The sequence below is a fragment of the Solanum lycopersicum genome, chromosome 12, assembly GCF_036512215.1.
Source record: "Solanum lycopersicum chromosome 12, SLM_r2.1".
Classification (NCBI taxonomy): domain Eukaryota; kingdom Viridiplantae; phylum Streptophyta; class Magnoliopsida; order Solanales; family Solanaceae; genus Solanum; species Solanum lycopersicum.
This window is the reverse complement of record NC_090811.1, coordinates 3,177,284-3,204,248: the sequence shown is the minus strand read 5'-3', so window position 1 is coordinate 3,204,248 and position 26,965 is coordinate 3,177,284. Positions and strand designations below refer to the sequence as shown.

The 26,965-nt window shown below is 33.5% G+C and overlaps 5 protein-coding genes across 6 annotated transcripts; 4 read left to right on the top strand and 1 right to left on the bottom strand.

Moving 5' to 3' along the window:
- Nucleotides 1-1,553: 1,553 nt before the first annotated feature.
- On the top strand, nucleotides 1,554-3,589 carry LOC104644834 (receptor-like protein 9DC3). Its single transcript, XM_010315476.4, has one exon. It carries the CDS (start codon nucleotides 1,808-1,810, stop codon nucleotides 3,272-3,274), a length of 1,467 nt encoding a protein of 488 aa, XP_010313778.2. The 5' UTR covers nucleotides 1,554-1,807; the 3' UTR covers nucleotides 3,275-3,589.
- LOC138340577 (receptor-like protein 9DC3) lies at nucleotides 3,550-7,033 on the top strand. The gene has a single exon (XM_069292447.1). It carries the CDS (start codon nucleotides 3,971-3,973, stop codon nucleotides 6,881-6,883), a length of 2,913 nt encoding a protein of 970 aa, XP_069148548.1. The 5' UTR covers nucleotides 3,550-3,970; the 3' UTR covers nucleotides 6,884-7,033.
- A 2,440-nt stretch (nucleotides 7,034-9,473) lies between these two features.
- On the top strand, nucleotides 9,474-12,864 carry LOC138340575 (receptor-like protein Cf-9 homolog). The gene has a single exon (XM_069292445.1). The coding sequence runs from the start codon at nucleotides 9,624-9,626 to the stop codon at nucleotides 12,540-12,542; it is 2,919 nt and encodes a 972-aa protein (XP_069148546.1). The 5' UTR covers nucleotides 9,474-9,623; the 3' UTR covers nucleotides 12,543-12,864.
- A 160-nt stretch (nucleotides 12,865-13,024) lies between these two features.
- LOC138340576 (receptor-like protein 9DC3) lies at nucleotides 13,025-15,304 on the top strand. Its single transcript, XM_069292446.1, has one exon. It carries the CDS (start codon nucleotides 13,420-13,422, stop codon nucleotides 15,193-15,195), a length of 1,776 nt encoding a protein of 591 aa, XP_069148547.1. The 5' UTR covers nucleotides 13,025-13,419; the 3' UTR covers nucleotides 15,196-15,304.
- Nucleotides 15,305-15,583: 279 nt separating this feature from the next.
- LOC101258626 (elongator complex protein 6) lies at nucleotides 15,584-18,722 on the bottom strand. 2 transcript variants are annotated; one of them, XM_010315473.4, is made up of 6 exons: nucleotides 18,563-18,722; nucleotides 17,836-18,088; nucleotides 17,464-17,536; nucleotides 16,771-16,979; nucleotides 16,486-16,632; nucleotides 15,584-15,956 (listed from the first exon to the last, which is right to left on the bottom strand). In XM_010315473.4, the coding sequence occupies exons 2-6, from the start codon at nucleotides 18,046-18,048 to the stop codon at nucleotides 15,834-15,836; spliced, it is 765 nt and encodes a 254-aa protein (XP_010313775.1). In that variant the 5' UTR covers nucleotides 18,049-18,088; nucleotides 18,563-18,722; the 3' UTR covers nucleotides 15,584-15,833. The 2 variants fall into 2 exon arrangements, with proteins under 2 accessions (XP_010313775.1, XP_019067200.1); XM_019211655.3 differs by having other exon boundaries at nucleotides 17,836-18,050; nucleotides 18,563-18,701.
- Between the last annotated feature and the right edge of the window lie 8,243 nt (nucleotides 18,723-26,965).

The following is a 26,965-nucleotide window of genomic DNA, read 5'->3' as shown; positions in this document are numbered from 1 at the left end:
AAACCGAATAGACGTTGTTTCAGAAGCAGCTTGTTGGTTAGAGATTTTGTCATGTACAAACTCTCCAGCTTCAACCACAGACCAGTAGCAGTCTCTTCATCCGAGACCTCCGTGATGACGTCATCCGCGAGACACAGCATGATCGTCGAGTGCGCCTTTTCCTCCAGAATCGCCATCTCAGGAGTAACGATGGCGTTCTTGTCTTTCGACAACGGCGCCCAGAAGCCTTGCTGTTTCAACAAGGCCCGCATCTTGATCTGCCATAAACTGAAACTGTTCCTCCCTGTGAATTTGTCGATTTTCACGTTCAAAGCAGACATCTTGAATTCTCCAAGAACACCGATTAACCGAGAGACTCTGATACCAATTTGTTGTGCGGAATTTGAGATAATACGAGAAAATATAAACGCGAAAAACAAGACAACAGATTTACGTGGTTCACCAATTTGTTGGCTACGTCCACGGGAAGAGAGGGAGCAGTTTTATTATGGAGAGGCAAAAACAGAATTACAGAATAGGGTTTCCCATAACGTCTATATATAGTGCTAAGCTACGCCCTAACAGGCTTGGGCCCAACATACAGAATCAACAGAAAATTAAGGGCCCAATACAACAACATTGTATACCGTCCTCTTTCTGTTTGTAGCGGGTCCGATTCAAGGCATTCAACAGATCCGGACAGGAACAGATCAAAGAGGGCTCCTCCATCAGTACCTACACAGTATGATGCTGAAATTGAGAAGATCCTTGATCACCGGGTTTTGGGCACGAGTAAGAAGAATACTAAGACTGAGTTCTTGGTCCATTGGAAAGGCAAGAGTGCAGCAGATGCTGTTTGGGAGAAAGCAAAAGACCTATGGCAGTTTGATGCTCAAATCGATGACTATCTCAAAACAGTCTCGATGAGGACATCGAGTTCAAGTGGTGCGGGTGGTCTGTTAGACCCGCAATCTACTTGATCTAACTACGTGCAGACATGCCAAGGATTTTGGCATTGGTCTTGGCATGGATGATGGCAAAACAGTGCAACACAAGTTCAAGGTGCTTGGGTGTTGGCAAGGCAGCTTGAACGTGCATGGTTTACGTGCGGGCTAAGGGCGTTGGCAAGACAGCATGTTGACTTGATGAAGCAAGGCTGTGAAGACTTGGCAAGATCAAAGACAAAGGCAGTTCACCCGAAATTGCTGAGATAAAACTAAGTGTGGAAGACAGCTAAAATATTCTAAGTGTTGGAAGCTGGCAGGATTATTCTAAGTGTTGGAATGAAGCCTGAAATATTCTAAGTGTTAGAATATTAGTATTTCGTGTAGATAAGAATGTAATTTGAATTAGATTCTATCTGTTGGAAATATAGCTGTTGGAAAGTTAGTTTTGAACCCTGGGCTGACATGTGTCAGACAGGTGTCATGTGTAACCGCCGCATGTAACCGCTTGTAACTGCCATTGTGCAGAATTTTGATTTAAGGTGGAAATTCGTCTAAGGCAAAGGACAGAGAGTTTTTTAGCCTTAGTCTGATTTGTGAAGCCTTCCTTTGTATTAATTATCGATTAATAAAGGTAGGGACTTAGTCCTGTAAACGCTGCCTGTTTATTGTTTGACATTGCTGTTTAAGTATTTCTATACTTAGTCAATTCTGTGGGTGTAAGTAGGCTGAAGTATTACAGACGCTGTAAGACTGCCTAGAGTGGTGTGCGAGAAAAATAAATCGACCCTCTTTCAGGTACCATACCATCTTGGGTGTTTAGCCTATATTCAGTGTCCCTCCAACACAACCGATTAAGAGGACTAGCCGATGAAGTGATCAAAATGAACCCAACACTAAGAGAACTGCATTTAAGCAATAATCAACTTAGTGGTATTTTTCCTCAATCACTTGCGAATCTCACAAATCTTAATATCCTTGACCTTTCATCAAATAACATCACCGGTGATGCGGTACCAAATATCACCTTTCCTAGTCTACGAATTTTGGGGTTATCATCTTGTGAATTGAAGGATTTTCCACTTTTCTTGAGAAATGTAAACACACTGACGGTGCTGGATATTTCTAACAATAAGATTCGTGGTCAATTCCCTAACTGGTTTAGCGGCAAGAGGTGGGAGTCCTTGTTGCACCTAAACCTTTCGCATAATTCATTAACAGGCCACCTACCACAATTTCATAATTACCATAGTCTAGAGTATCTTGATGTTAAATTTAACTCCCTTAAGGGTCTACTACCTTCGTCTATTTGTAACATGAACAAGCTTGAATTTCTAGATTTATCACATAACAACTTCAGTAACTCGATTCCAAGTTGCTTGCGAAGCATGGCTAGTCTAACGGTACTGGACTTAAGAAGGAACAATTTCACAGGGAGTATTCCACCATTATGTGCGCACAACACTTCATTGAGAACCATTGTCCTGAATGGTAATCGTTTTGAAGGAACTGTCCCGATGTCGTTGCTCAAGTGTGATGGTCTAGAAGTTCTTGATGTGGGGAACAATGTTATAAATGACACGTTTCCAGCTTGGCTAGGAACACTTGAACAACTGCAGGTCCTAATATTAAAGTCCAATGTGTTCCATGGACCAATAAGTACTTGTCAGACTAAGTTTTGCTTTCCCAAGTTGCGAATTTTTGATCTTTCTAGTAATGAATTCAGTGGCTCACTTCCTGCAAAAGTTTTTGGACACTTCAAGGCAATGATCAAATTAGATGGTGAAGACACAGGAGAGATCAAGTACATGAAACAATTTACGAAGTCATCTTACAAATCATATGAGGATTCAGTGAGTTTGGTGATCAAAGGACAGAATATTGAGCTACAAAGAATCAGCACAATTATGACAACCATAGATCTCTCAAGCAACCATTTTGAAGGTGTCATTCCGAAAACACTAAAGGATCTCAGCTCACTTTGGCTACTCAATTTATCACATAACAATCTCAGAGGTGATATTCCAATGGAACTAGGAGGATTGAATATGCTTGAAGCGTTAGATCTCTCTTGGAATCAACTCACTGGAATGATTCCGCAACAATTGACAAGGCTAACCTTTCTGGCATTCTTAAACCTCTCTCAAAATCACCTAGTTGGACGCATTCCTCAAGGTTCACAGTTCAACACATTTGAAAACCGCTCGTATGAGGGCAACATTGATTTATGTGGTCCTCCTTTATCAAGGCAATGTGGAACGGGTGATCCATCGCATATTCCTCAACCATTAGGGTCTGAAGAAGATGAAGACGAGTCATATTTTTTAGTGGATTTACGTGGGAATCCGTAGTCATAGGCTACAGTTTTGGACTCGTTGTTGGAACTGTCATGTGGAGCCTCATGTTTAAATATCGTAAGCCAAAATGGTTTGTCGAATTTTTTGAAGGCATTTTCCCCAAGAAAATGAGAAGGTCACAGAAGAGAAGGACGAGACGGCGGATTTGATTGAAGATTGAAAGAGCCAGTAATCTTTGTATAATAAGTAATGTTCTGTTAATGAGAGAACAAAGTATCATATTAGTAGTTGAAAAGACAAATAAATTACCAAGTGTCATCAGAATTTTAGTAATTTTATATCCTCTGAAATCATCTAAAAAGTACCGAATCGTGTCTCAATGTTTGATCATGATTTCTTAAAAAGAACTATTTGATGTCAGATTATTATTACATATTGGAATAGAATAAGATCAAGTTGTCACATGCCTGTATTTAATAACATCAACTTGTCATTAATCAAGTCAATATAATAGGGGACAAGTATTAACTTTGGCCCCATTAAGTTTTTTCTACTACAACTAGGCAGAAAAATTGATGTGAAAAGGTCTTGTGGAAAATTATAGAATGTACCTAACAAGTTTGAAAACTATTGTGGAAAAACAGAAGAAGAGATGTTGATGGAGAGTTGTACAAAGTTGACTTAAAACAGGAGTTCAAATATCTATAAAAATATGTATGGATTTTTTGTAAGAACATAACATTCTGTTCTATGTTGAAAACAAATATAAAAATGTGGCCTCTCCTTTTCATTTATTCACTTTTCTGTTGTGTATTTCTAAGAGTAAGTTTTTCTTCATCCTTCGATCGTCATCTTTGCTCTCCCAATGAAGCTTCTGCTTTGTTTCAGTTTAAGCAATCCTTTAATTTATTGGACTTCTCCCCGTGTGATACGTCATTCCCGAAAACAGTTTCATGGAATGAGAGTAACGATTGCTGCACTTGGGACGGGGTCACTTGTGACATGTTAACCGGTCACGTTATCGGATTGGACCTTAGTTGTAGTCGGCTTAATGGAACTATTTATCCCAACAGCAGCCTCATCCAACTTCATCATCTCCGGACACTAAACCTTGCTAAGAACTACTTCTATCCTTCTACGATCCCAAATGACGTTAGCCGGTTGAGGAATTTGAGGCATCTCAATCTTTCTGATGCTTACTTTCAAGGGGAAATCCCAACAGAAATCTCATACCTTTCCAATCTGGTTTCACTTGATCTTTCTGTACCTTCTTATGTGAATGGATTACAATTTGATCAGAGAGCATTTAAAGCAGTGCTACAGAACTTGACAAATTTGGAGGTACTTTCTCTCTTTGGTGTCGACGTCTCATCTCCCATACCTATGAATCTTTCTTCCTCCTTAAGGTATCTCGATCTTAAGGTAACTAATTTGGAAGGTGTTCTCGCGGAGAGCTTTTTCCTTCTGCCAAAATTGGAAACACTCTATTTGAGTAATAACTATCTTCTCAAAGGAGTTTTACCGAAGATCCACCCGAGCAGCACTCTGTTGGAGTTGGATATTTCATACACAGGAATCTCCGGTGAGCTGCCTGATTCAATCGGTACCTTAAGTTCCTTGACTCGCTTGTACCTCTTTGGATGCCAATTCTCTGGTCGCATTCCTGATTCCATTGGCAATCTTACACAAATTAGGTATTTGAATTTCGGTAATAATCATTTCACTGGCAGTATTCCTTCCACAATCTCTAAATTGAAGCACCTCGCAGTTTTAACTCTTTCATCTAACTCCTTTGGAGGTGAAATTCCCAGTTTTTTCTCTAACCTCCGAGAACTACGATATTTAAGTCTTTCTAATTGCAGCTTCATCGGTCCGTTTCCTTCTCCAATTTTAAGCTTGACACAGCTTGAAACCTTAGACTTGTCGAGTAATTCCCTATCTGGACCACTTCCTAGAAATGGAAGCATGCTTCAAAAGCTAGCCGAGCTGGATTTGTCTTACAACTCACTGAATGGTACCATACCGTCTTGGATGTTTAGCCTACCTTTGCTATCTTCAGTGTCGCTCCATCATAACCGGTTAAGTGGTTCTTTTCCTCAATCACCTGTGAATCTCACAAACCTTAATACCCTTGACCTTTCATCAAATAACATCACCCTCGATGCGGGAATACAAATCACTTTACCTAGCTTACAAGTTTTGCTGTTATCATCTTGTGAACTGAAGGATTTTCCACACTTCTTGAGAAACGTAGAGACAATTATGGTCTTGGATATTTCTAACAATAAGATTCGTGGTCAAATCCCTAACTGGTTTAGCGGTATGAGGTGGGACTCCTTGTTGCACCTAAACCTTTCACATAACTCATTAACAGGTCACCTACAACAATTTCATTATTATAGTCTAGAGTCTCTTGATCTTAAATTTAACTCCCTTCAGGGGCCACTACCTTCATTCATTTGTAACATGAGCAGCCTTAGCCTTTTGGATTTGTCAAACAACTACTTCAGTGACTCGGTTCCACATTGCTTGGGCAGCATGGTTGGTCTATCTGTGCTAGACTTGAGAAGAAACAATTTCACTGGGAGTCTTCCATCATTTTGTGAGCAGAGCAATTCATTGAGAACCATTGTGTTGAATGGTAATCGTTTTGAAGGAACTGTCCCGATGTCGTTGCTCAAGTGTGATGGTCTAGAAGTTCTTGATGTGGGGAACAATGTTATAAATGACACGTTTCCAGCTTGGCTCGGAACTCTTCAAGAGCTGCAGGTCCTTATATTGAAGTCGAACAAGTTCCATGGACCTATAAGTACTAGGCTGAATTTTAGTTTCCCTGTGTTACGGATTTTTGATCTCTCTCATAATGAGTTTGGTGGCTCACTGCCTGCAGAAGTTTTTGAGAACTTCAAAGGAATGATCAAAACAGATGACGGAGACAAAGGTGAGATAGAATATATGCAACCACAGTCTTACAACGGATTTGGTAACGTAATGTATGAGGTTTCAGTGAGGTTGGTGATCAAAAGCCAGGAAATTCAGCTAGAAAAGATCACCACGATTATGACAACTATAGATCTCTCAAGCAACCATTTTGAAGGTGTGATTCCGAAAACACTAAAGGATCTCAGCTCACTTTGGCTCCTCAATTTATCTCATAACAATCTCAAAGGAGATATTCCAGTGGAACTGGTGAAATTGAATACGCTTGAAGCGTTAGATCTCTCCTGGAATCGGCTCACTGGAAAGATTCCACAGGAATTGACAGCAATGAACTTTCTGTCATTCTTAAACCTCTCTCGAAATCTCCTTGTTGGACGCATTCCTCAAGGTTCACAATTCAACACATTTGAAAATGATTCATATGGTGGCAACCTTGATTTATGTGGTCCTCCTTTATCAAAGAAATGTGGAACGAGTGATCCATCGCATGTTCCTCAACCATTGGAGGAAGAAGAAGAAGAAGATGACGAGTCGTATTTCTTTAGTGGATTTACGTGGGAATCAGTAGTCATAGGCTACAGTTTTGGACTTGTTGTTGGAACTGTCATGTGGAGTCTCATGTTTAAATATCGTAAGCCAATATGGTTTGTGGAAATTTTTGACGCACTGATGCCTCACAAAAGAAGAAGGCCAAAGAGGAGAGCTCTGAGACGACGGACTTAATGGAAAATTGAAAGCATTTCCTTTTATTGTTTGTATATGCTTAATATATCATATCATATCATATATTATTATAAGCATGAAGCTCAAAACTTAAAAGTTGAATTACCATTTTATCCCTCTAATAAATTAATTTTTTTTATAATTTTCATATATATAATCTTCTTATTCTCATTCCATAATCTTGACCTTTCAAATTTCTAACATAAATGTAAAAAAAATAAAAATTAGTAATTATTCCTTATAGAGAAGAAATTAAAGTAGATTCATGTATCTTTAAAATTAAATTTTATCTCTATCTTTTTTATATTTATTTTAACAATAATTCATTTGACTTTTCATATTTTCATAATTTTGTTCTATAAATTTAACTTTTTGAAGAAATTTTTTTATTTACCACTCCTATAATTCTTGTGTGTATGAACTCTAAACATGTGAAATAATGTCACAATTTGAGGTGAAAGTTGTGAGATTCCCTTCTGTAGTCACGAAAATAGACAAGAATTCAAATTACTGAAGCATCGGAGCTTGGTGTGTTAGTTCTACACTTATTTGTAGTAAGAATTATAATAAGACTTTTTTATCTCTATTCATATAGTTGAATTCTTGATTTATTAGCAAGTTGCTCTAAATTTATATTTGTATTTTGTATGCTCAAATATTCAGTTTTACTATAGAGACAAAAATAAAATGAAATGTCTAATTATCTTTCTCATTTGTACCTTTTCTTTTTTTCTTTTTGCTTCGTACTTATAATTTTACATATACATTAATTTTCATCTTTAAGAATGAATTTGATAAAATAGGATGTTTATTCTTTTCTTTTCTTTTTATGGAAAAAAAAGGTGAAACATATAATATTAGAATAATGTTGGATAAGTTATGTATGAAGAGAAAATTAAATTTTATATAAAAATATTAGTTATTCATAAATATTCTGATTTTCAAAATATAAATAATAAGACTTTTTACATCATACTTTTAAATATTTATAGTTAACTAATTAGTTTAAAGTGTTTTGTGGATTAAAATTTAATACAATACTTTAAACACATTCATTATAATTATCAGGAGATTCAAAAGGCAAAATAAAAAAGTTGAAAGGATTTGTTTTCTTTTTACTCAAAGTTAATCTTACACTATTTCTTCTAACATTATTCTACCAATAAAATGGAACTATCGAGAAGGTCAGAAAATTGGAGTGTCACAATTAGTAGTAAAATAAAGTAAGAAATCTGGAGTGTCACAATTAGTAGTAAAATAAAGTATGAAATCTCAATTAGACATATTTTATTATTTAGTAATATTATCTTTTAAGAAATAATACACTCATGGGTTGCACGCGCAAAGCGCGTGCTCGGAAACTAGTATTATTATAAGTGGGAAGCTCTTAATCTCAAAGTTGAATTATAATTTTACCCTTCACTTAAATATTTTTTCTATTTTTTAAAATGTAAAAAGTATTTTTAATAAATAATTAGATAATAAACTTTAAAGTAATAAAGATATAATGAAAGATAAATAGTCATTCAAACAAATGAAGTCCAAACATTTCAAAACATCTCTTATTTAATTTGAAGTTAAAGAATTTGAAGAGTTCCATTGATAAAATTATATACATGATTTGTTCAACAAAATACATTATTTTGATGTCTTCTCGTGACAATAGCATGTGAGTTGATTTACCTCACAAAATTCTTCTTCAAAATTTTCATGTTTCTTTTGATCAATAAATTTTAGACATATATGTATATAGATAAAATTAATATTACATGTTTTATTTCATTCTTTTCATAGAAAATTTATGTTTTTATCGCAACATGTGATAAATAATTCTAAAGAGTTTTTCATTTGGACAAAAGTCTGCTCAACATTCATGAGGTAAAACAAATCTACTTGTGTGAGAAAGAATATGTATGTTGTTTCGTTAATTTATTGACGGTAAATTCTTGGAGAATATAGATATTTGAATTAGAATTTAATCATTTCAGTGCATTCGATGCATTCTTCAAGAAGGTTAAAGGCGTCATGGACATTTATTTGTTGTTTGGTAAGTATTATTTTTCATTTCAATGTTGCATAATTCTACTTAGTTCATTGTTTGTTACATTCAATTTTTCGGTTGAAAGAATGTAAATTTACGAATATTTATACTAAGTAGCGTGCAATACAAATATATTTTCTATTCTGAAATTCAATTTTTTTAAGTATGCATACATTTTGTAGTAATTACAAGGGACAAACGTGCAACGCACGTTATCAGAAACTAATAGCGATATAAGGACTCTTTTTAAGTTAAATAAAATATTTTGATCTGCCAGTAACTGCATTTGAGGATTTCTTTTAGGTGCTTAATCCTTTTCCTCAAAAAAAATAATATTTGAACTCTTACCCGACTCTGATTTTCCAAAAACTTTTAAATCGGTTTCTATTTTTCCATAACGGAAGTTAGTATGCTTTAGTTGTTGTGAACAACCATATAAGATAGTATCATTTTTTGTTGATGTGTTTACACATGGTTCTGTTTTTATAACAGTAAAGTTGATTTTTCTACTACATTGAATGATCACACTGCTGGTTTTGCAGAAAAAAACTTTCAAGTGTGTTACACATGATGCAATGTTCAAGATCACTATTAACTAACTAACTAACTCGTTAACTAAAATATAAATATTGATGGATTATGATAGATTGATTTTGTAACAACATTCTGTTAATCGCTTGATAATACATAAAAAGAAAGATGGAATGTCTCTTTTTCTTTTATTCACTTGTCTGTTGTGTCTTTCTAGGTCGAAGCTTTTCTTCGTCTTCTGTTCATCATCTTTGCTCTCCCACGGAAGCTTATGCTTTGCTTCCGTTCAAGCAATCCTTTCAAATTCTCGACAACTTTAGTTGTTTGGATTATGAATTCCGGCATCATGATTACCCAAGAACAAAGACGTGGAATGAGAGTAGGGATTGCTGCACTTGGGATGGAGTCACTTGTGACAAGTTAACTGGTCATGTTATCGGTGTAGACCTTAGTTGTAGTCAGCTTGGTGAAAGTATTCATCCCAATAGCAGCCTCTTCGAACTTGATCATCTCCAGACACTAAAGCTCGATAACAATAACTTCAATCATTCTTCAATCCCACACAGCATAGGCCGGTTAACGAATTTGAGGCATCTACAACTCTCTGGCTTCGAGGGGAGAATCCCAACAGAGATCTCATACCTTACCGATTTGGTTTCACTTGATCTTTATTGTTCAAAATGTGAGCTTGATGAGAGAACATTTGAAGCAATGCTTAAGAACTTGACAAATCTGGAGCTACTTTCTCTCTCTGAAGTCAACATCTCATCTCGTTTACCTGTGAACATTTCTTCCTCCTCCTTAAGGTATGTGGATCTTGAATCAACCAATTTGCAAGGTGTTCTCACAAAGAGCTTATTCCTTCTGCCAAAATTGGAAACGCTCAAATTGGGTTACAATGATCTTCTCGAAGGTGTTTTACCAAAGATCCACCCGAGCAACACTCTGTTGGAGTTGAGTATTCCACACACAGGCATCTCTGGTGAGCTTCCTGATTCAATTGGCACCTTGAGTTCTTTGAATCTCTTGTACCTCGAAGGATGTCAATTCTCCGGTTCCATTCCTGATTCCATTGGCAACCTAACACAAATTACGGAGTTGTTGCTTTGGGGTAATCGTTTCACTGGCCATATTCCTTCAACAATCTCTAAATTGAAGCACCTCACACAATTAGTACTTTCAGACAACTCCCTCGAAGGCGCAATTCCCCATGTTTTCTCTAACCTCCAAAAGCTAGTTTCCTTGGATCTTTCGAATAACAACTTCACCGGTCCATTTCCCTCTTCAATTCTAAACTTGACAAGTCTTCGATACTTAGATTTGTCTCACAACTCACTGAATGGCACAATACACTCTTGGGTGTTTAGCCTCCCTTCCTTACATGATTTGAAGCTCCATCATAATCAATTCAATAGAGTGGATGATGAGATCCAAACAAACCCAACATTAGAGACTCTATATTTAAGTCATAATCAACTCAATGGTCCTTTTCCTCGATCACTTGCGAATCTCACTAGCCTAGACTTCCTTGACTTTTCATCAAATAACATCACCGGCGATGTTGGAATAAACATCACCTTTCCTAGACTATCAGCTTTGTTCTTATCATCTTGCGAACTGAAGGACTTTCCATACTTGTTGAGAAATTTAAAGACACTTCAGTTCTTGGATATTTCTAACAATAAGATAGGCGGTGGAATCCCTAACTGGTTTAGCAACATGAGGTGGGACTCTTTAGAGCACCTAAATGTTTCACATAATCTTTTGACAGGCCATCTAGGAGAATTTCATTATCATAATTTAGAGTATTTTGATCTTAGATTTAACTTTCTTCAGGGTCCACTACCTTCATCCATATGTAACCTAAGCAGCCTTAGAATTCTGGATTTATCGCGCAACAACTTCAGTAACTCGATTCCAAATTGCTTGCATATGATGGCTAAGCTAACGGTGTTGGACTTGAGAAGTAACAATTTCAGTGGGAGACTTCCACTGTTATGTACTCAAAGCACTTCATTGACGACCATTGTCTTAAATGGTAATCAATTTGAAGGATCTGTCCCTGAGTCGTTACACAACTGTGTTGGCTTAAAAGTTCTTGATTTGGGAAACAACGGGATAAATGACACATTTCCAGCTTGGCTTGGAACTCTTGAAGAGCTGCAAGTACTTATATTGAAGTCGAACAAGTTCCATGGACCTATAAGTGCTAGGAAGAAGTTTGGATTTCCCCAGTTGCGAATTTTTGATCTCTCTCATAATGCATTCAATGGCTCACTGCCTGCAGATTTTTTTAGAAACTTCAAGGCAATGATGAAAAATGGCAGAGACAAAAGTGACAGTAGATATATGGAAACACCCATTTTCATTAGACATAAGATAGTCCTACCACTTGAGTTCGAGCTAATCAGCAATAATGAAGTGTACGAGGATTCAGTGAGGTTGGTGATCAAAGGAAACGATATGGATCTAGAAAGAATCAGCACAATTGATACAGCCATAGATCTCTCATGCAACCATTTTGAAGGTGAAATTCCAAAATCACTAAAGGATCTCAGCTCACTTAGGCTACTCAATTTATCACATAACAGCCTCATAGGTCATATTCCAATGGAATTGGGGAAATTGAATACACTTGAAGCGTTAGATCTCTCTTGGAATCGGCTCACTGGAAAGATTCCACAGGAATTGACAGCAATGAACTTTCTGGAGTTCTTAAACCTCTCTCAAAATCATTTCGTTGGACGCATTCCTCAAGGTTCACAATTCAGCACATTTGAAAATGACTCCTATGGTGGCAACCTTGATTTATGTGGTCCTCCTTTGTCAAAGCAATGTGGAACAAGTGATTCATCGCATGTTCCTCAACCATTGGCGGAAGAAGAAGAAGATGAGTCCTATTTTTTTAGTGGATTTACGTGGGAATCAGTAGTCATAGGCTACAATTTTGGACTCGTTGTTGGAACTATCATGTGGAGTCTCATGTTTAAATATCGTAAGCCAAAATGGCTTGTGGAATTTTTTGATGCACTCATGCCTCCCAAAAGAAGAAGGTCAAAGAAGAGAGCTCAGAGACGACGAACTTAATGGAAGATTGAAAGCATTTCCTTTTATTTGTTTGTATATGCTTGACTGATATATAGCAATATAATTGTCTGTAGCATTAATGTTTTTATCTCTGTTTCATTTTATTTCCAACTGTACTGAGTAATTAGAAGATTGCATGAGTGAAGTTTTCTGGTTTTAATTTTCTTTTTGTTGTTTTCATATGCTTGATAGCAATATAATTGTATGTGCTATTAAATGATTTTGTGAACTTCTGCTGGATTTCTCAACAGTTTTTGCTTCTGCATTTATTTCTGTTAAAGATCATTGCGCCCCAATTTATCTCGTCTTTGCTTCAGTTCAAGCAACACTTTGAAATATCCGAAGAGTACTCTAGACATTATAGTACTTCTCTCCCAAAAGCGTCGTCTTGGAGTGAGAGTACAGATTGCTGCAGTTGGGACTGGATCACTTGTGACATGTTAACTAGTTATGTTATTGGCCTAGACCTTAGTAATGCAAAATTAGCGGAACTATTCATCCCAACAGCAGCCTCTTCCATCTTCATCGTCTTCAGACGCTAAACCTTGCTTACAATAACTTATCTGGTCTCATTCCTGATTCCATTGGCAGTATCACACAAATTAGAGAGTTGAATTTTGGTTCAAATAATCTCACTGGCCATATTCCTTCAGCAATCTCAAAACTGAAACATCTCACACGTCTAGATCTTTCGTTTAACTCACTTGGAGGTAAAATTCCCGATGTTTTCTCTAACCTCCAAGAGCTAGTTTCATTGTATCTTTCTTATAACAGCTTCATCGGTCCATTTCCCTCTTCGATTTTAACATTGACACGTCTTGAAAACTTAGACTTGTCGAGTAATTCCCTATCCGGTCCGTTACCAAACAATGTCAGCATGCTTCTAAAGCTAGTTGACCTGGATTTTTCTCACAACTCACTAAATGGAACAATACCATCTTGGGTGTTTAGCCTCCCTTCTTTATATATGTTGGAGCTCCATCATAATCTATTCAATGGACTATCCGATGAGATCAAAGTGAATCGAGCAGTTGGGCGTTTAGATTTGAGTTATAATCAACTCAGTAGTCCTGTTCTTCGATCACTTCAGAATCTCACAAACCTTGTAAACCTTGACCTTTCATCAAACAACATCACCGTTGATGGGGGAACAGAAATCTCTTTTCCTAGACTAGAAATTTTGCGGTTTTCATCTTGTGAACTGAAGGATTTTCCACAGTTTCTAAGAAATCTGAAGACACTTCGGGTCATAAATCTTTCTAACAATAAGATTCGCGGTCAAATCCCTAACTGGTTTAGCGGAATGAGGTGGGACTCTTTGTTTCACCTAAACCTTTCATATAATTCACTCAACGGTCACATAGATCTATCTCATTTCTATGGTCTAGTGTCTCTTGATCTTAAATCTAACTTCCTTGAGGGTGCACTACCTTCATCTATTTGTAACATGAGCATCGTTAGCCTTTTGGATTTATCACACAACTACTTCAGTAACTCGATTCCAAGTTGCTTGGGTAACAAGACTCAGCTAACGGTGTTGGACTTAAGAAGGAACAATTTCAGTGGGAGTCTTCCACCGTTATGTAGTCAACACACTTCATCGAGTACCACTAAACTGAACGGTGATGGTAATCGATTGACAACCATTATCTTGAATGATAATCATTTTGAAGGACATGTCCCTGTGTCGTTACTCAACTGTGTTGGTTTAGAAGTTCTTGATATTGGGAATAACGCTATAAATGATACATTTCCAGCTTGGCTAGGAACTCTTCAAGAGCTGCAAGTCCTTATATTAAAGTCGAACAAGTTCCATGGACCTATAAGTACTAGGCTGAGGTTTGGGTTTCCCAGGTTGCGGATTTTAGATCTCTCTCATAACGAGTTCATTGGCTCACTGCCTGCAGAAGTTTTTCAAAACTTCAAAGGAATGATCAAAACAGATGACAGCGACAAAGGTAAGATTGAATATATGAAAACATCAGACTCATTTTTTGTTATGTACGATGATTCAGTGAGGTTGGTAATCAAAGGAAACGATATAGAGCTAGAAAGAATCACTACGATTATGACAGCCATAGATCTCTCAAGCAACTATTTTGAAGGTGTGATTCCGAAAACACTAAAGGATCTCAGCTCACTTTGGCTACTCAATTTATCACATAACAATCTCAGAGGTGATATTCCAATGGAACTAGGAGGACTGAATATGCTTGAAGCGTTAGATCTCTCTTGGAATCAACTCACTGGAATGATTCCGCAACAATTGACAAGGCTAACCTTTCTGGCATTCTTAAACCTCTCTCAAAATCACCTAGTTGGACGCATTCCTCAAGGTTCACAGTTCAACACATTTGAAAATCGTTCCTATGGTGGCAACATTGATTTATGTGGTCCTCCTTTATCAAAGCAATGTGGAACAGGTGATCCATCGCATATTCCTCAACCATTGGAGGGAGAAGAAGAGGACGAGACATATTTTTTCAGTGGATTTATGTGGGAATCAGTAGTCATAGGCTACAGTTTTGGACTTGTTGTTGGAACTGTTGTGTGGAACCTCATGTTGCCAAAATGGTTCGTAGAATTTTTCGAAGGCATTACTCCCCACCAAAAAAGAAGGCCAAAGAAGAGAGCTCAAAGAAGACGGACTTGATTTTTGTTTGGTGTGTGTATATGTTTGACAGCAACTGAAATTGTATGTGTTCCTTTCCTACTAATCTAGAGTAAAGAGCAGTTGATAAAGAGTTGTTATCTAGTTGTTTGGGAAAAGAGAACTAACAGATAGTTGGAGTGTGAAACTCGCAAAAAAACGATAGTTCAATAATTACTGGTTTCTTGCATAATCCAAAACACAATAAAAATATTAACCACTCGAGGGGCTACATCACAGTAGGCTTTCATGCTATAATCAAATCAACGTAAATCCAGTGTATTCTTTGACCTTCGAAAAAAATTGAAAGTTGCGTTGATTGTACACCACGATAAGATGCACTTCATAGTATGTAAAAAACAGCTCAAGTATGAAAAGAGGCATTCCAAGGTAACAGAAAGCAACTGGATTTCCATAACAATAAAACTCGGAGAAATTCTGTCGACTACAACATACAAGAGCCAACAAGGGCAAAACTGAAGGTAAAAATCGGTTTGTATTACCATGTCAGGAGGCCAGAGATCAAAGATGAATATCGTTTGCTCCTCACTCTTTGTTATCTTTGTTTGGGCGTCAATCACAGCAACCTTCGGTCTATAATATGCAGGCCGATGTTCAAATTTAATGAACAGGGAATCTATTCACGTCTGAGTCCCTGGATAGAAATAGTCTACGATGTTTTCCTTGACTCTAAAGTGAAAATTGCGAACCTTAGAACTTGAGCCTCCCAGGTCACAAACACTTCCTTTATTTAAAACAGTCAACTGCAGGGAAAAAAGAGAAACGAATTAACAAGATGGACTAAACATCAAGTGCATGTTATCCCAACGAGTCATTTGATTGCAAGTAATCACAAGAAAACTGTTTTCAGCTAAAAGCCGTCGCAAATTCTGCACTAATTCTACACATTCCCGACTTTCTTTTAGCTCTTCAGCGATTGAAGTTCATAACCAGACCATCAGGGTCACACAAATGACCAATCGAGTTATTCGGAAAGGACGATCAGTTTATAGAACACAAGCAAAACCCATCTCATCTTCACTAAGAGTGTGACCACTGGATTTTTTAAAAAAAGTTTCTTTCTTTTTGGGTAAATGAGGTTTGTGGATTATAAAAGGGAAAAAGAGAGACCGAACAAAAGTTAGAAAACAGATAAATAAAGGTTTGAAGCTGAAAGACAAAGGAGATAGCCTTCTCGATTTTTCCTTCCTTTGGTCAAGGAGAGAAGGTAACACAGTATCAGTACGACTAACGCATATAGGGGAAAGAATAAAAGGTAGTATTAAAATATACCTGTCCATGCACGTCACTTGCTAAACCAGTTGCCAAAGGTTCTGCCTTAATTATAACATCAGCAAAGTACTCCGGTTGCAAGATTAACGGCAACATATTTGCACTGGAATAGATATCCTCGTGATTAAGAGTAACAAAGGAACAGCCCTGGATACAGAGAATATTAAGATTGTAATCCATGCTATTGAGTATTGACCTTTTTCTACTTACAAAAAGAAACAATTGATCTTAGCTGAAACTATTGTTTGAATTAGATGCAGGGTAATAGTGGATAAAATTGCTCACATATTTTGCTTTCAGAGTGTAGCAGTAGTGTAGAAAATCTAACACGTGATTTGATGAACCATTAGCCGCCACTTCAATAAGGGAGACGTCATCAATCATAATAGTAATGGTTCTACTACCTTCAAGTGAAGAATATATCTCTACTGCTTTCTCAATTTCCCCATACAATGCAAGCAATCCATCTTGTCTTCTTTCCTTTCCATTTCTGTCTAATTATGAATTGAGCGCAAACAACTAAGAAGGTCAAGTAATGCTAAGACAGATTGGTAGAATTAAAAATCACTCGCATAAAAAAGTACTCCCTTTGTCCCTATTTAAATGTCTTATACTATATTTAGTAACTTTTTCAATTTCCAATTATTACATGGCAAGTTAAGAGCACAACATTTAAATGACTACACACATCTTTAATTTAAGGACCACAAGATTCAAAAGTCTTCCTTTATTTCATAAATTTTGTGCATCAAACCATGACACTTAAATTGGACGGAGGGATTGTTTAAACATAAAAAAGGCAGTGCAGTATGCATGTAAACTTTCCAATTCATAGTGGAACTCTTCTGCATAAATTTTAGAACTGATTTTTGTCTCTTCATTCGATAGAGATGCATGGGTTCCCAAAAGTTCCTAAATCTCAGGTAAATCAACATTATAAGAAAATAGCTAACAAAACTTTATGCTTGATATCTTCACCTGGGCACTCCAATGTAAGCATGTCAAGAAATACAAATCTGTGATTCTTCCTATGCACAGTTAAGTTGCAACCCTGTTTAGGAAATAACAGAAAAGGGATTGTGAGGCTTTAAAAGTATGAAAGCCTAAATATTCCATTAAAATGACTGGCACAAAGAAGAAAAATGGAACTTCTGAAAACTCGGGAACATTTATCTTATTGAGTAAAGGATGATGCTAGATGTCAAAAAAAATTGAACTCAGTCCTAGTCATAAGAAGTTCAAACTTTGGTTACTTTTTCACTTAAGTAATAGAGACAACTGTTGCTGAAAATGAAACATGGAAGTAAAATAAATATACACAACCAGGCCATGAAGAGAGGGAGAGCTCACCATCTTTCGGAGAATCCGTTCATAGTGAGAGAAAGGGTGGGAAAAGGCAATGAAAATGACAACATCAGAAGAGTCAGGGTGGAGAGAGCGCTTAAGGAAATGATAGAGCACAAAGGCACCACTCGTCTCAACACAATCCTCCACCGCCACAACTCGCCCGCCTTTGTTAATACCAACCGCTTCCTCCAGCAGGTTTGCACGCGAATTATCCATACCTGAAGAACTCTCCAAGGAGTTTTAGTAAAAAAATTCCCTGCCAATATCAAAAAAACAACTAAATTTATTCAAGTGAACTTCATAACACTAGCAAAAGAACCATCAAACCGAAACACAGATTACAAGTCTTAACAGAGAATCCAAACAGGCAGCCGCAGCATGTTTAAGAATTACATTTACTGAATGTTCATATGCACTAGATCATAAACAAACAACTAGCTTATACAGTAAAGGAAGCTAATCTCAAAACCTAACAGCCTCTTTGCCAATTTTCGAGTAAGAAACGTAGATAGAGAAGAGCAAATGATGCAGTTAACTCAAACTCGGAAACATAACAAAAAAAATAAATTTAGTGCTCCTACAAAGCCATAGCTAAATAAATATACAGTTAAACTGCTGCAAAACTAAGAACAAAACATGACTATAAGCAACGAGATAATCAATTCCGGCGAACAGGAAAAAAAAATCAAACTATTCTAACATATTACTCTAAAAAAGAAAGAAACATTACCTCTTCTTCTTCGAACGCGTTGAGAAGACGACTTCACCTCTTCTCCTTTGAACGCGTCTGGTTCGCGGCGTTGGAGTTCTCTGTTGATCGGAAAAGGAAGAGAAGAGCATTTGGGTTTTTTGGGCAATGGGCCGGGTATGAGATAGTTGGGCCATGAAAATGGCCCGAAAGATTCGTAAATAATTATTTCAAATTGTTTGAAATCAAAGAAGCTTTGAAAGTTAATTAAATGTGTAAATTAGGTACATAACATATTATTTAGTCATATTCTCAAGTTATGGCATAAGAGTTTGATTTTCATTCTATAACATTTAATATATCAACTTATAGCATTTCTTTAAATTAAAAGGACGAAAAATAAAATTAAAAAATGAATAATTAAAATTGAATAATTTCCTTGAACGTAGTTACTGTTATTAACTGATAACAAAATGTGCACCTTTTAAGGATTTTAAAATATATCAATTATAGATATGCACCTTAATTATCTCAATTCGTTTTTAATGGTAATTATTTTTGATTTTTTATCCTTAAAAAATTGTATTATGTTATCTTTCTTTCCATAAACGTGTATCATTTTTTTTCAAAAATTGAACTATATTCATATATTCGAATTCTGTCATATTTTATCATTTTTTTTTTTTGAAAAACAATTAAAATTGAAGGTTGAAAAAGTTTAGATTTGATTTGATGGAGAAATTGTGTCAATTTTAATTAAACATGGTAGCAAATGAAATTCATCAGGTTAGTTTTTTTTAATATTTTATTAATGTGTCGTATTTTTTTCCCATGTTATATTACATATGTTAAATTGCATGTTATATTGCATATGTTAAATTCCCATGTTATATTGCATATGTTCTGCTTTTTATAGCCTCAAGAATTTCAAAGATACTTATGTCATTTCTGTCGAGCTTACATGGGATATACCAAGTTATATTTCAGATCCTAAATTGATGACGTCTGGTCCAAAAAGAGCAGCAGAAAGACCCAAACTTGAACAGCGGAAGGGGTTCGCAGATTTGAAATTCAAGAAGACAAAAAGCACATGCAGTAGATGTCATCGGGTTGGACACAATCGGAAGACTTGTTCAAATTATCTTGTACAAAAACAATGATGTCGTAACGTTAAATCTGTGTTTTTGAGGCATTACATTGTTATAAAATGTTTTTTTATTGAATAATATTACTTTTCATACAAATGTCATACATTGTATATACAACTGTTCGTATATTGACATATGTTAACAATAATAATTCATATAATCATATAACATTTATTCAGTTATTGCATTCATAATGGGGACTACATACAAAATTTATACATTTATACAAATTCAATACTTGCATATAAAAAAATAATGTATGTTTATGTTGTACATATTAAATTATAATATGTTATAATTCATATAATTTTCATACATTATTCATACCAGTAATATACATACAATTTGTTTCTGTTTGTATTGTGAGAAATATATTTTATAATTTGTCATAATTCATACATTTTTCATACAGTATTCATACCAGTAATATAATTAATATTTGTTTCTGTTTGTATTTGAAAGTGTATAGTATTCATGCAAAACAAATTTATGGAATAATTTAACATTACTATGTACTATATATCAAATTTTAATATGACATTCATAATTCATATGATTTTCATACATGATTCATACAATGTTCATATATGTTAAAGTGAGACACATTTAGTAATAATCAGTAATAATTTATATAAAACAATCAGTAGTCATAATAAAAATACAAACAGAAACAAATTGTATGTATATTAATGGTATGAATAATGTATGCAAGATGGTGATACACATTTATTAATGTATAATTGTATGATATAATTCATACAATATTCATACTAGTAATATAATTAATATCCCTTTCTGTTTGTATTTGAAAGTGTATAGTATTCATGCAAAACAAATTTATGGAATAATTTAACATTACTATGTATTATATATCAAATTTTAATATGACATTCATAATTCATATGATTTTCATACATGATTCATACAGTGTTCATATATGTTAAAGTGAGACACATTTAGTAATAATCAGTAGTAATTTATATAAAACCATTAGAGTAGTCATAATTAAAAAACTGGAAAAATACATAAATTGTTCATAAGTTAAAAAGAAATAAGTCATTCAAATAAATGTACATTGTGCCATGAAGATTTCTACTTCCTGATACGGAATTTTGGAGTAGGATAATTGGTGGTGTCCATAACTTGTTCTTTATGAGTTCGAGGTCCACCCTTCTTGCTAGCAACTGTTCCTGTAACTTCACTTTCACTGATTGCGCCTTCATCATTCTTTGATTTTCCATAATGCCAAAGTCATCCCTAACATTTTCATTCCCCATTATAAATAAGTATCTCAACAATTGACATTGGATTTTAATGTGATGCAAATTATAAAAAAATCCAAAAGGTGTTTCATCTAGGAATTGTTGAAATTTATCTTGACCTAAAAAGGTCAACAAATCCGCAAACACATTCATGTTAATACATGAAGACAAATGTGTTTGTGTCTTCTTCTCCTAAAAAATTGTAAAAATTAAATACATTAATCATACACATATTCATACACATGTAATACAAAACTAATACAGTGAATCATACACAATTCAAACAAACTTACAACATAATATTGAAAAATACATAATTCATACACATAGTATACAAAACATAATGCAGTAAATCATACACAATTCAAACAAACTTACAACATAATATTGAAAATACATAATTCATACACATAGTATACAAAACATAATACAATATAATCATACACATTTCAAACAAACTTACAACGTTCTTTCATACACAATATATTCAACACCAAAATATACAAATCAAAACATAAAGTATAACTAATTATGGATATTACTATTCAACAGTATCAAAAAATTTGATACAAAAAAATTTATACACAATTCATACACATTTTATATATACCGTGAATCATACAGTGAATCATACAAAATTCATACAGTGAATCATACACAATTTATACAGTTAATCATACACAATTCATACAGTGAATCATACATAAAAAATACATGTTTCAGCAATTGATATTGTAATATGAAGAGATCTGTAATTTCATACAATGAATCATACACAATTCATACATTATTTATTTACACAAAATTTATATTTTAACTATTTTATACCCAAATAACTGAAAATAAAAATAACAGAACATAAAAAAATTTTAAAAAATTAACTTTTACTAACCTTTGAACTTTTTTTGGGTTTAACTGTTTCTTCTTCTTCTTGTAAATGTGAAGTATCGATTTCAGATGCTCTTGGTTTTTTGGATTTTGATTTTATCAACTCTTCCACAAAATCAGATTCAGAATCTGATGATTCCTCGATTTCTTTTCCTTACCTCTTATTTTCTCTTTCTTTCGTCCTTTTCTCAGATTCATCTACATTTTTCTCTTCTTTCCCTTTTCTCTTCTTCTCGTTTTCCTTTGGATGTTTGTTTGTTTTTTTTTCTATTGTTGATTTCCCTGATCTAGATTTAACTTTAACAGATGAAGATTGAGATTGTGTTTGTGATAAAATTTTGAAAGATGGAGCATGAAAATCGTTTGAGCTTGCTTCTTCATTCAATCTTCTACTTTTTCTCGGGGTTTCGTTGCCACTTTTCGACATTGTACGGTTTGTTTATTGCAAGAGTTGAAGATTTGAGTGCTAAAAATGAAGATTTGAATGCAAATATTTGAGAATTCTTGAAGAAGACTGTTAAGAGAGAAGTGATTTTGAGAGAAAATTTGGTGAAAATAAATTAGGCGTGCGAATTATGGTGAAAAGTTTTGATAGGCGTGCAGAGGTAATGATTTTGAAAAAGAGTTGGGGAAGAACAAAAATTTGGGGAATATAAAATATTTTTTTTTAGATAACGTTTTACAGTTTTAAAAATAAAAATGTAACTGTTTTAGAGATAAAATCCCTATTATTTTGTAGTTATCTTAAAAAAGGTAACTATATAACATTTATTTTAAAATATATATATATATATATATATATATATATATATATATATATATATAATATAACATACAATTATATACATATACAATTTACCTCTCTCCCACTGTCTGCCCTTTCTCTCTCCCCTCTCTCCTCCCTCTTTCAATCTCGCTCGTCTCTCTCCTCCCTCTCCTAATTTCTCTTGTCATATATACAAATACATATGTATAATATACATTTATCTAACCAATATACATATACAATCCACCTCTCTCTCACTCTTTCCCCCCTCTCTCTCGCCTCTTCACTGTCTCTCCCAATCTCGCTCGCCTCTCTCCTCCATATAATGTAGCTACAAATTCTAATTATCAAACTATAGCTATGGAGAATATTAATTATTTTTAAATGGCTATATGTGAAAGTTTCCCTTAATTATTATTATTCATCGAATAGGAAAAAGAAATAATTGTTATGAAGTTGATGTGTGTGTTTTTAATACATAGATGGTCATATAATAGCTCACATGAAAAAAAATAATTAATTTATAGTTAAAATATAAAACTTATGAAAAAATGATAATTTAGACGTGTTTTTTTTTTATCGGAAATGAGGGTTTGGTTTTAATAGGCAGCTAAAGGAACTATATGTACGTAATTGAAAGTTGAAATTTATCACAAGAAATTAATGTAACTTGTCTTTTCATCTTTAATAATAATGGCATGCATGTAAATGACCTTTGATTTGTCCTTCACCATCTAACTTGCAAGTACAATAAACTTAATTAATTAATTAATTAATAAGTTTCCAAAAATTAATGAATATTAATTTGACATAAAGATCCCTCAATTGTCTCCATTTGATGCGACTTTATACCAAGTATATTTATTTTCTTAATATGAAAAAAAAAATTGATAGTTACTTTGTTTTAATTTATACAGTAGAGTTGAAATTTCACGATTAAATTTTAAATGTGAGTTGTAATATAACTAATCATAGTATTACTTTGTAATCGTTTACCCTTTGAGTTCGATTATTTTTTAAGTTTTTTTATATTTAGATTATCGTTTTATATATAATGACTATTATTTAGGATGATTTATTAGGTTATTCATAGTATTTTATCAAGACTTTCTTCATTTCAGTTATTCTTTTGAAATATAATTTTGGACTATTTTTTTTGACCGAAGGTTCTATATGAAACAATTTCTCTACTTCTAAGAGAATTATTACGTTTACGTATATTTTATCTTCTCTAAATTCGGCCTTTTACATACATGGTATATTATTGTTGATGTATAAAGAAATTAATTTGGGGAAAAAATTATTTAACTATTAAAATTTTAACTGTGTACCATAAATTAGGACGGAAAAGTGATGAATATAAATTTGTCAATTGTCATGTTACAATAATTTGCTCAGTGCAAGTTGTTAGGTAATAGATTTAGGTCATGTTGCAATTAATTTTAGGTGTGACAATATCAATACTGTAAAATTTCAATAAATTAATATAAGTGAGATTATAAAATATTATTATTTTATATATATATTATTTAATTAATAAATTAATATATAATAAGAGTGTTCGATACTGAAAAAATTGTTCAAGGATGAAATCTCAAATAATTTGAAAGAATCCATTCATGAAAAACTTCATTCATGAATTTGAGGTCATAATTAATGATCTCGATTGCCGTAATAAAATGAACGTTAATAACTTATTTAATAGGTAAAAATGATACATGTTTAGAGGTTCAGACCTTAGATCAATTGGAAAAAATGCTAGTGATAAAGTAGAAGATGATATACTACCTTAGGAACCCGTACGCATAAAGAAACACTTGCATCTATAGGACTCTTCACAATTTTCTGGGGCTATCAGAAAAGACAACATCGAAACTTTAGGATGCAATAAGAAAAATGTACTTCAACTAGATTTATATTTTATCAAAAAACAGAACATAATAGAATCATAATTCACTAAATTTTCTTAGATTTATTTGTACTTATAAAGAATTTTTAATGTATACTATTAAAGGGACCATATATCTATGTGGGGGTTCTCTGAAAATATATTATTTTATTATCATATCGAAATGAGTGATTTTTTCATTTATCCAAGTCGGAAACGGAGAAAATTATTATCTTAGAGAAATTATTAATTTATCGAGTATTAATTTAATGAGATTTTACTGTATTATTAAAACCTATATCATATGTGAAATTATCCTAATGAAAAATAAATTGAAAACGTGCATCGATCAATCGTTTGATTTAAGGGATAAAATTGAAACGCCCCCCCCCCCTTCCCACCCCCCTCATGCACACTTTTTTTTATTATTTAATATTTAAAAAATTGCTATAATTTATCTATTATTATGACTGACAATACTATTATGTGATTTTCAGATATGTTTACTAATTTATCTCGATAATTTGATGTTATATTAAGGTCAAAATAGTATGTATATGTATCATGTTGATTTTTCTATTCCTTAACGATATATGTTTGCTTGAGGTTTTATATTTGTTCATTCTTTGAAAATTTTGTCACTCGAAAAGTTATGTATACTAGTCAATTCTCTTTGATTTGTCATGATCAACCTTTTTTAATCATGGATATCACAATTCACGTTACACTTTTAGAGACCCAACGCTCCTCACTGAAATTTGTATTATCATTATTGTTCAGTTTTAGCAAACTTTATGCAGTGAACTGTCTCTTGAGCTATGTCACAAAAAATACAACACGTAAAATACCATATTAACATGGCTTTTTTGAATTTTTTTCTCTTTTTTAAATATGAAATTCATATGCATGTAGTCCTATTTTTTTTTAATTATAATTTAAAATAATTATCCTCGTATTGGAGTTTTGTTAGTGCTTAACCAATGTAAAATTAAGTAATTTTATAAGGGCAAATTTGATTTTCATTATTTTCATTTTTATTGATAAAAGCATGTCTTTTGGAATATAGAAAAAAGAAATATCCCATTTTCACTTTTTTTAAAATAATTAATTAATTAATTAATTAGTAGATACAACATGTTCCTTTATATATCTCTTCATTATAAACAAGAAAAAGAGGTTTCTCATTTATTAATGCAAAGAGACATGCAATGCTAATTTAAAGTATGGTCTATTATTATTTATGTATCTCTCTTCTTTAGCGTACAATGGTAGATTATCTACGTCATAATTTTTATATCGTAATTTTTCTTTAAATTTTTTTTATACGAAATATTTTATGTATTATTTTTTCTTTTTTAATGTTGGAAACATTTTTTAGGACAAATTTTAGCCACGAAACAACATACTAGGATGCCACATTTTGGTGATGCATTTAATGAAGAAATTAAATAAAAAATTGTACAAAAACTAATTAAAAGGCATGTTATTATTATCATGATGTAAAGATACCACATGGGATGTAATTATAAAATTAAACACATTTAATTGTACATAGTACTTAAAAATTTAAAACCTTTTTGATTAATTACCTCCATTTCCTATTAATTAATTTCCATTTCTAAATGTGATGAAAATCTATAAATAAATCTGATTTTGATCCTTAATTAAAATGTGTGCTTTTGTAATCTTTATATAAGGTCATATTTAGCAATTTTTTTATACTATATCAGTCTTAAATATGTAGTAACAATACAAATTTAAAATACTACTCAATAATTAAATTATTTAACACTTGATAATTTATTAAATTAGCGAATATTCGTATAGTTTGAGCGATCAATAGTCACCTATCAATTAATTAAAGTTAAAATTGCTGAATAAGAAATTATAAATACCAAAATTAAAGTTTATTGGTATCTAATAGGGATAGGCATAAACACCGGAAAACCAAAACATTGAATCGAATTTTTTTAGAATTTCGGTTTTGATATTTCGGTATTCGATTCGATATACTTTTTTTATATTTTTCGATATTTCGGTTCGATTTTTGATATTTTGATTTAAAACAAAATATTATACTATAATTTATATTATATTTATATTGTATTAATTAATAATTATTAATGTTAAATAATTTTTTTTTTAAAAAAGAATTTGAAACCCTATGTAATGTTCCTGTTCCTAATTTAATTTTTAATATTCATCTTGCAGCCTCCTCTTCCTTTTGCAGGCAGCAGCTCTTCCTCTTCTTTCTCTTCCTCTTTCAGGCAGCAGTAGCCGTCGCCTGCCAGCAGCAGCAACCGCCGCCAGACACCAGCAGCAGCAGCCTCCGCATGCAGCGACTTCAAGTCTTCAACCGACGATCCAGCCCAGTCAGATATTCGATACACAATTAATAAAAATCAAAATTAAAAAATTAAACCGAATTAATAAAAATCGAATCGAAATATTTTAGTTCGGTATTCGGTACATAATTTACAAGAACCAAAAACT

Coding starts and splice junctions, on each gene's coding strand:
- LOC104644834 (XM_010315476.4), top strand. CDS start 1,808: ATGAACCCAACACTAAGAGAACTGCATTTAAGCAATAATCAACTTAGT.
- LOC101258626 (XM_010315473.4), bottom strand. CDS start 18,048: ATGGATAATTCGCGTGCAAACCTGCTGGAGGAAGCGGTTGGTATTAAC. Junction 16,980..17,463: donor GCTTACATTGGAGTGCCCAG/GTGAAGATATCA, acceptor ATTCATAATTAG/ACAGAAATGGAAAGGAAAGA. Junction 16,633..16,770: donor ACACTCTGAAAGCAAAATAT/GTGAGCAATTTT, acceptor CTCTGTATCCAG/GGCTGTTCCTTTGTTACTCT.
- LOC138340575 (XM_069292445.1), top strand. CDS start 9,624: ATGGAATGTCTCTTTTTCTTTTATTCACTTGTCTGTTGTGTCTTTCTA.
- LOC138340576 (XM_069292446.1), top strand. CDS start 13,420: ATGCTTCTAAAGCTAGTTGACCTGGATTTTTCTCACAACTCACTAAAT.
- LOC138340577 (XM_069292447.1), top strand. CDS start 3,971: ATGTTGAAAACAAATATAAAAATGTGGCCTCTCCTTTTCATTTATTCA.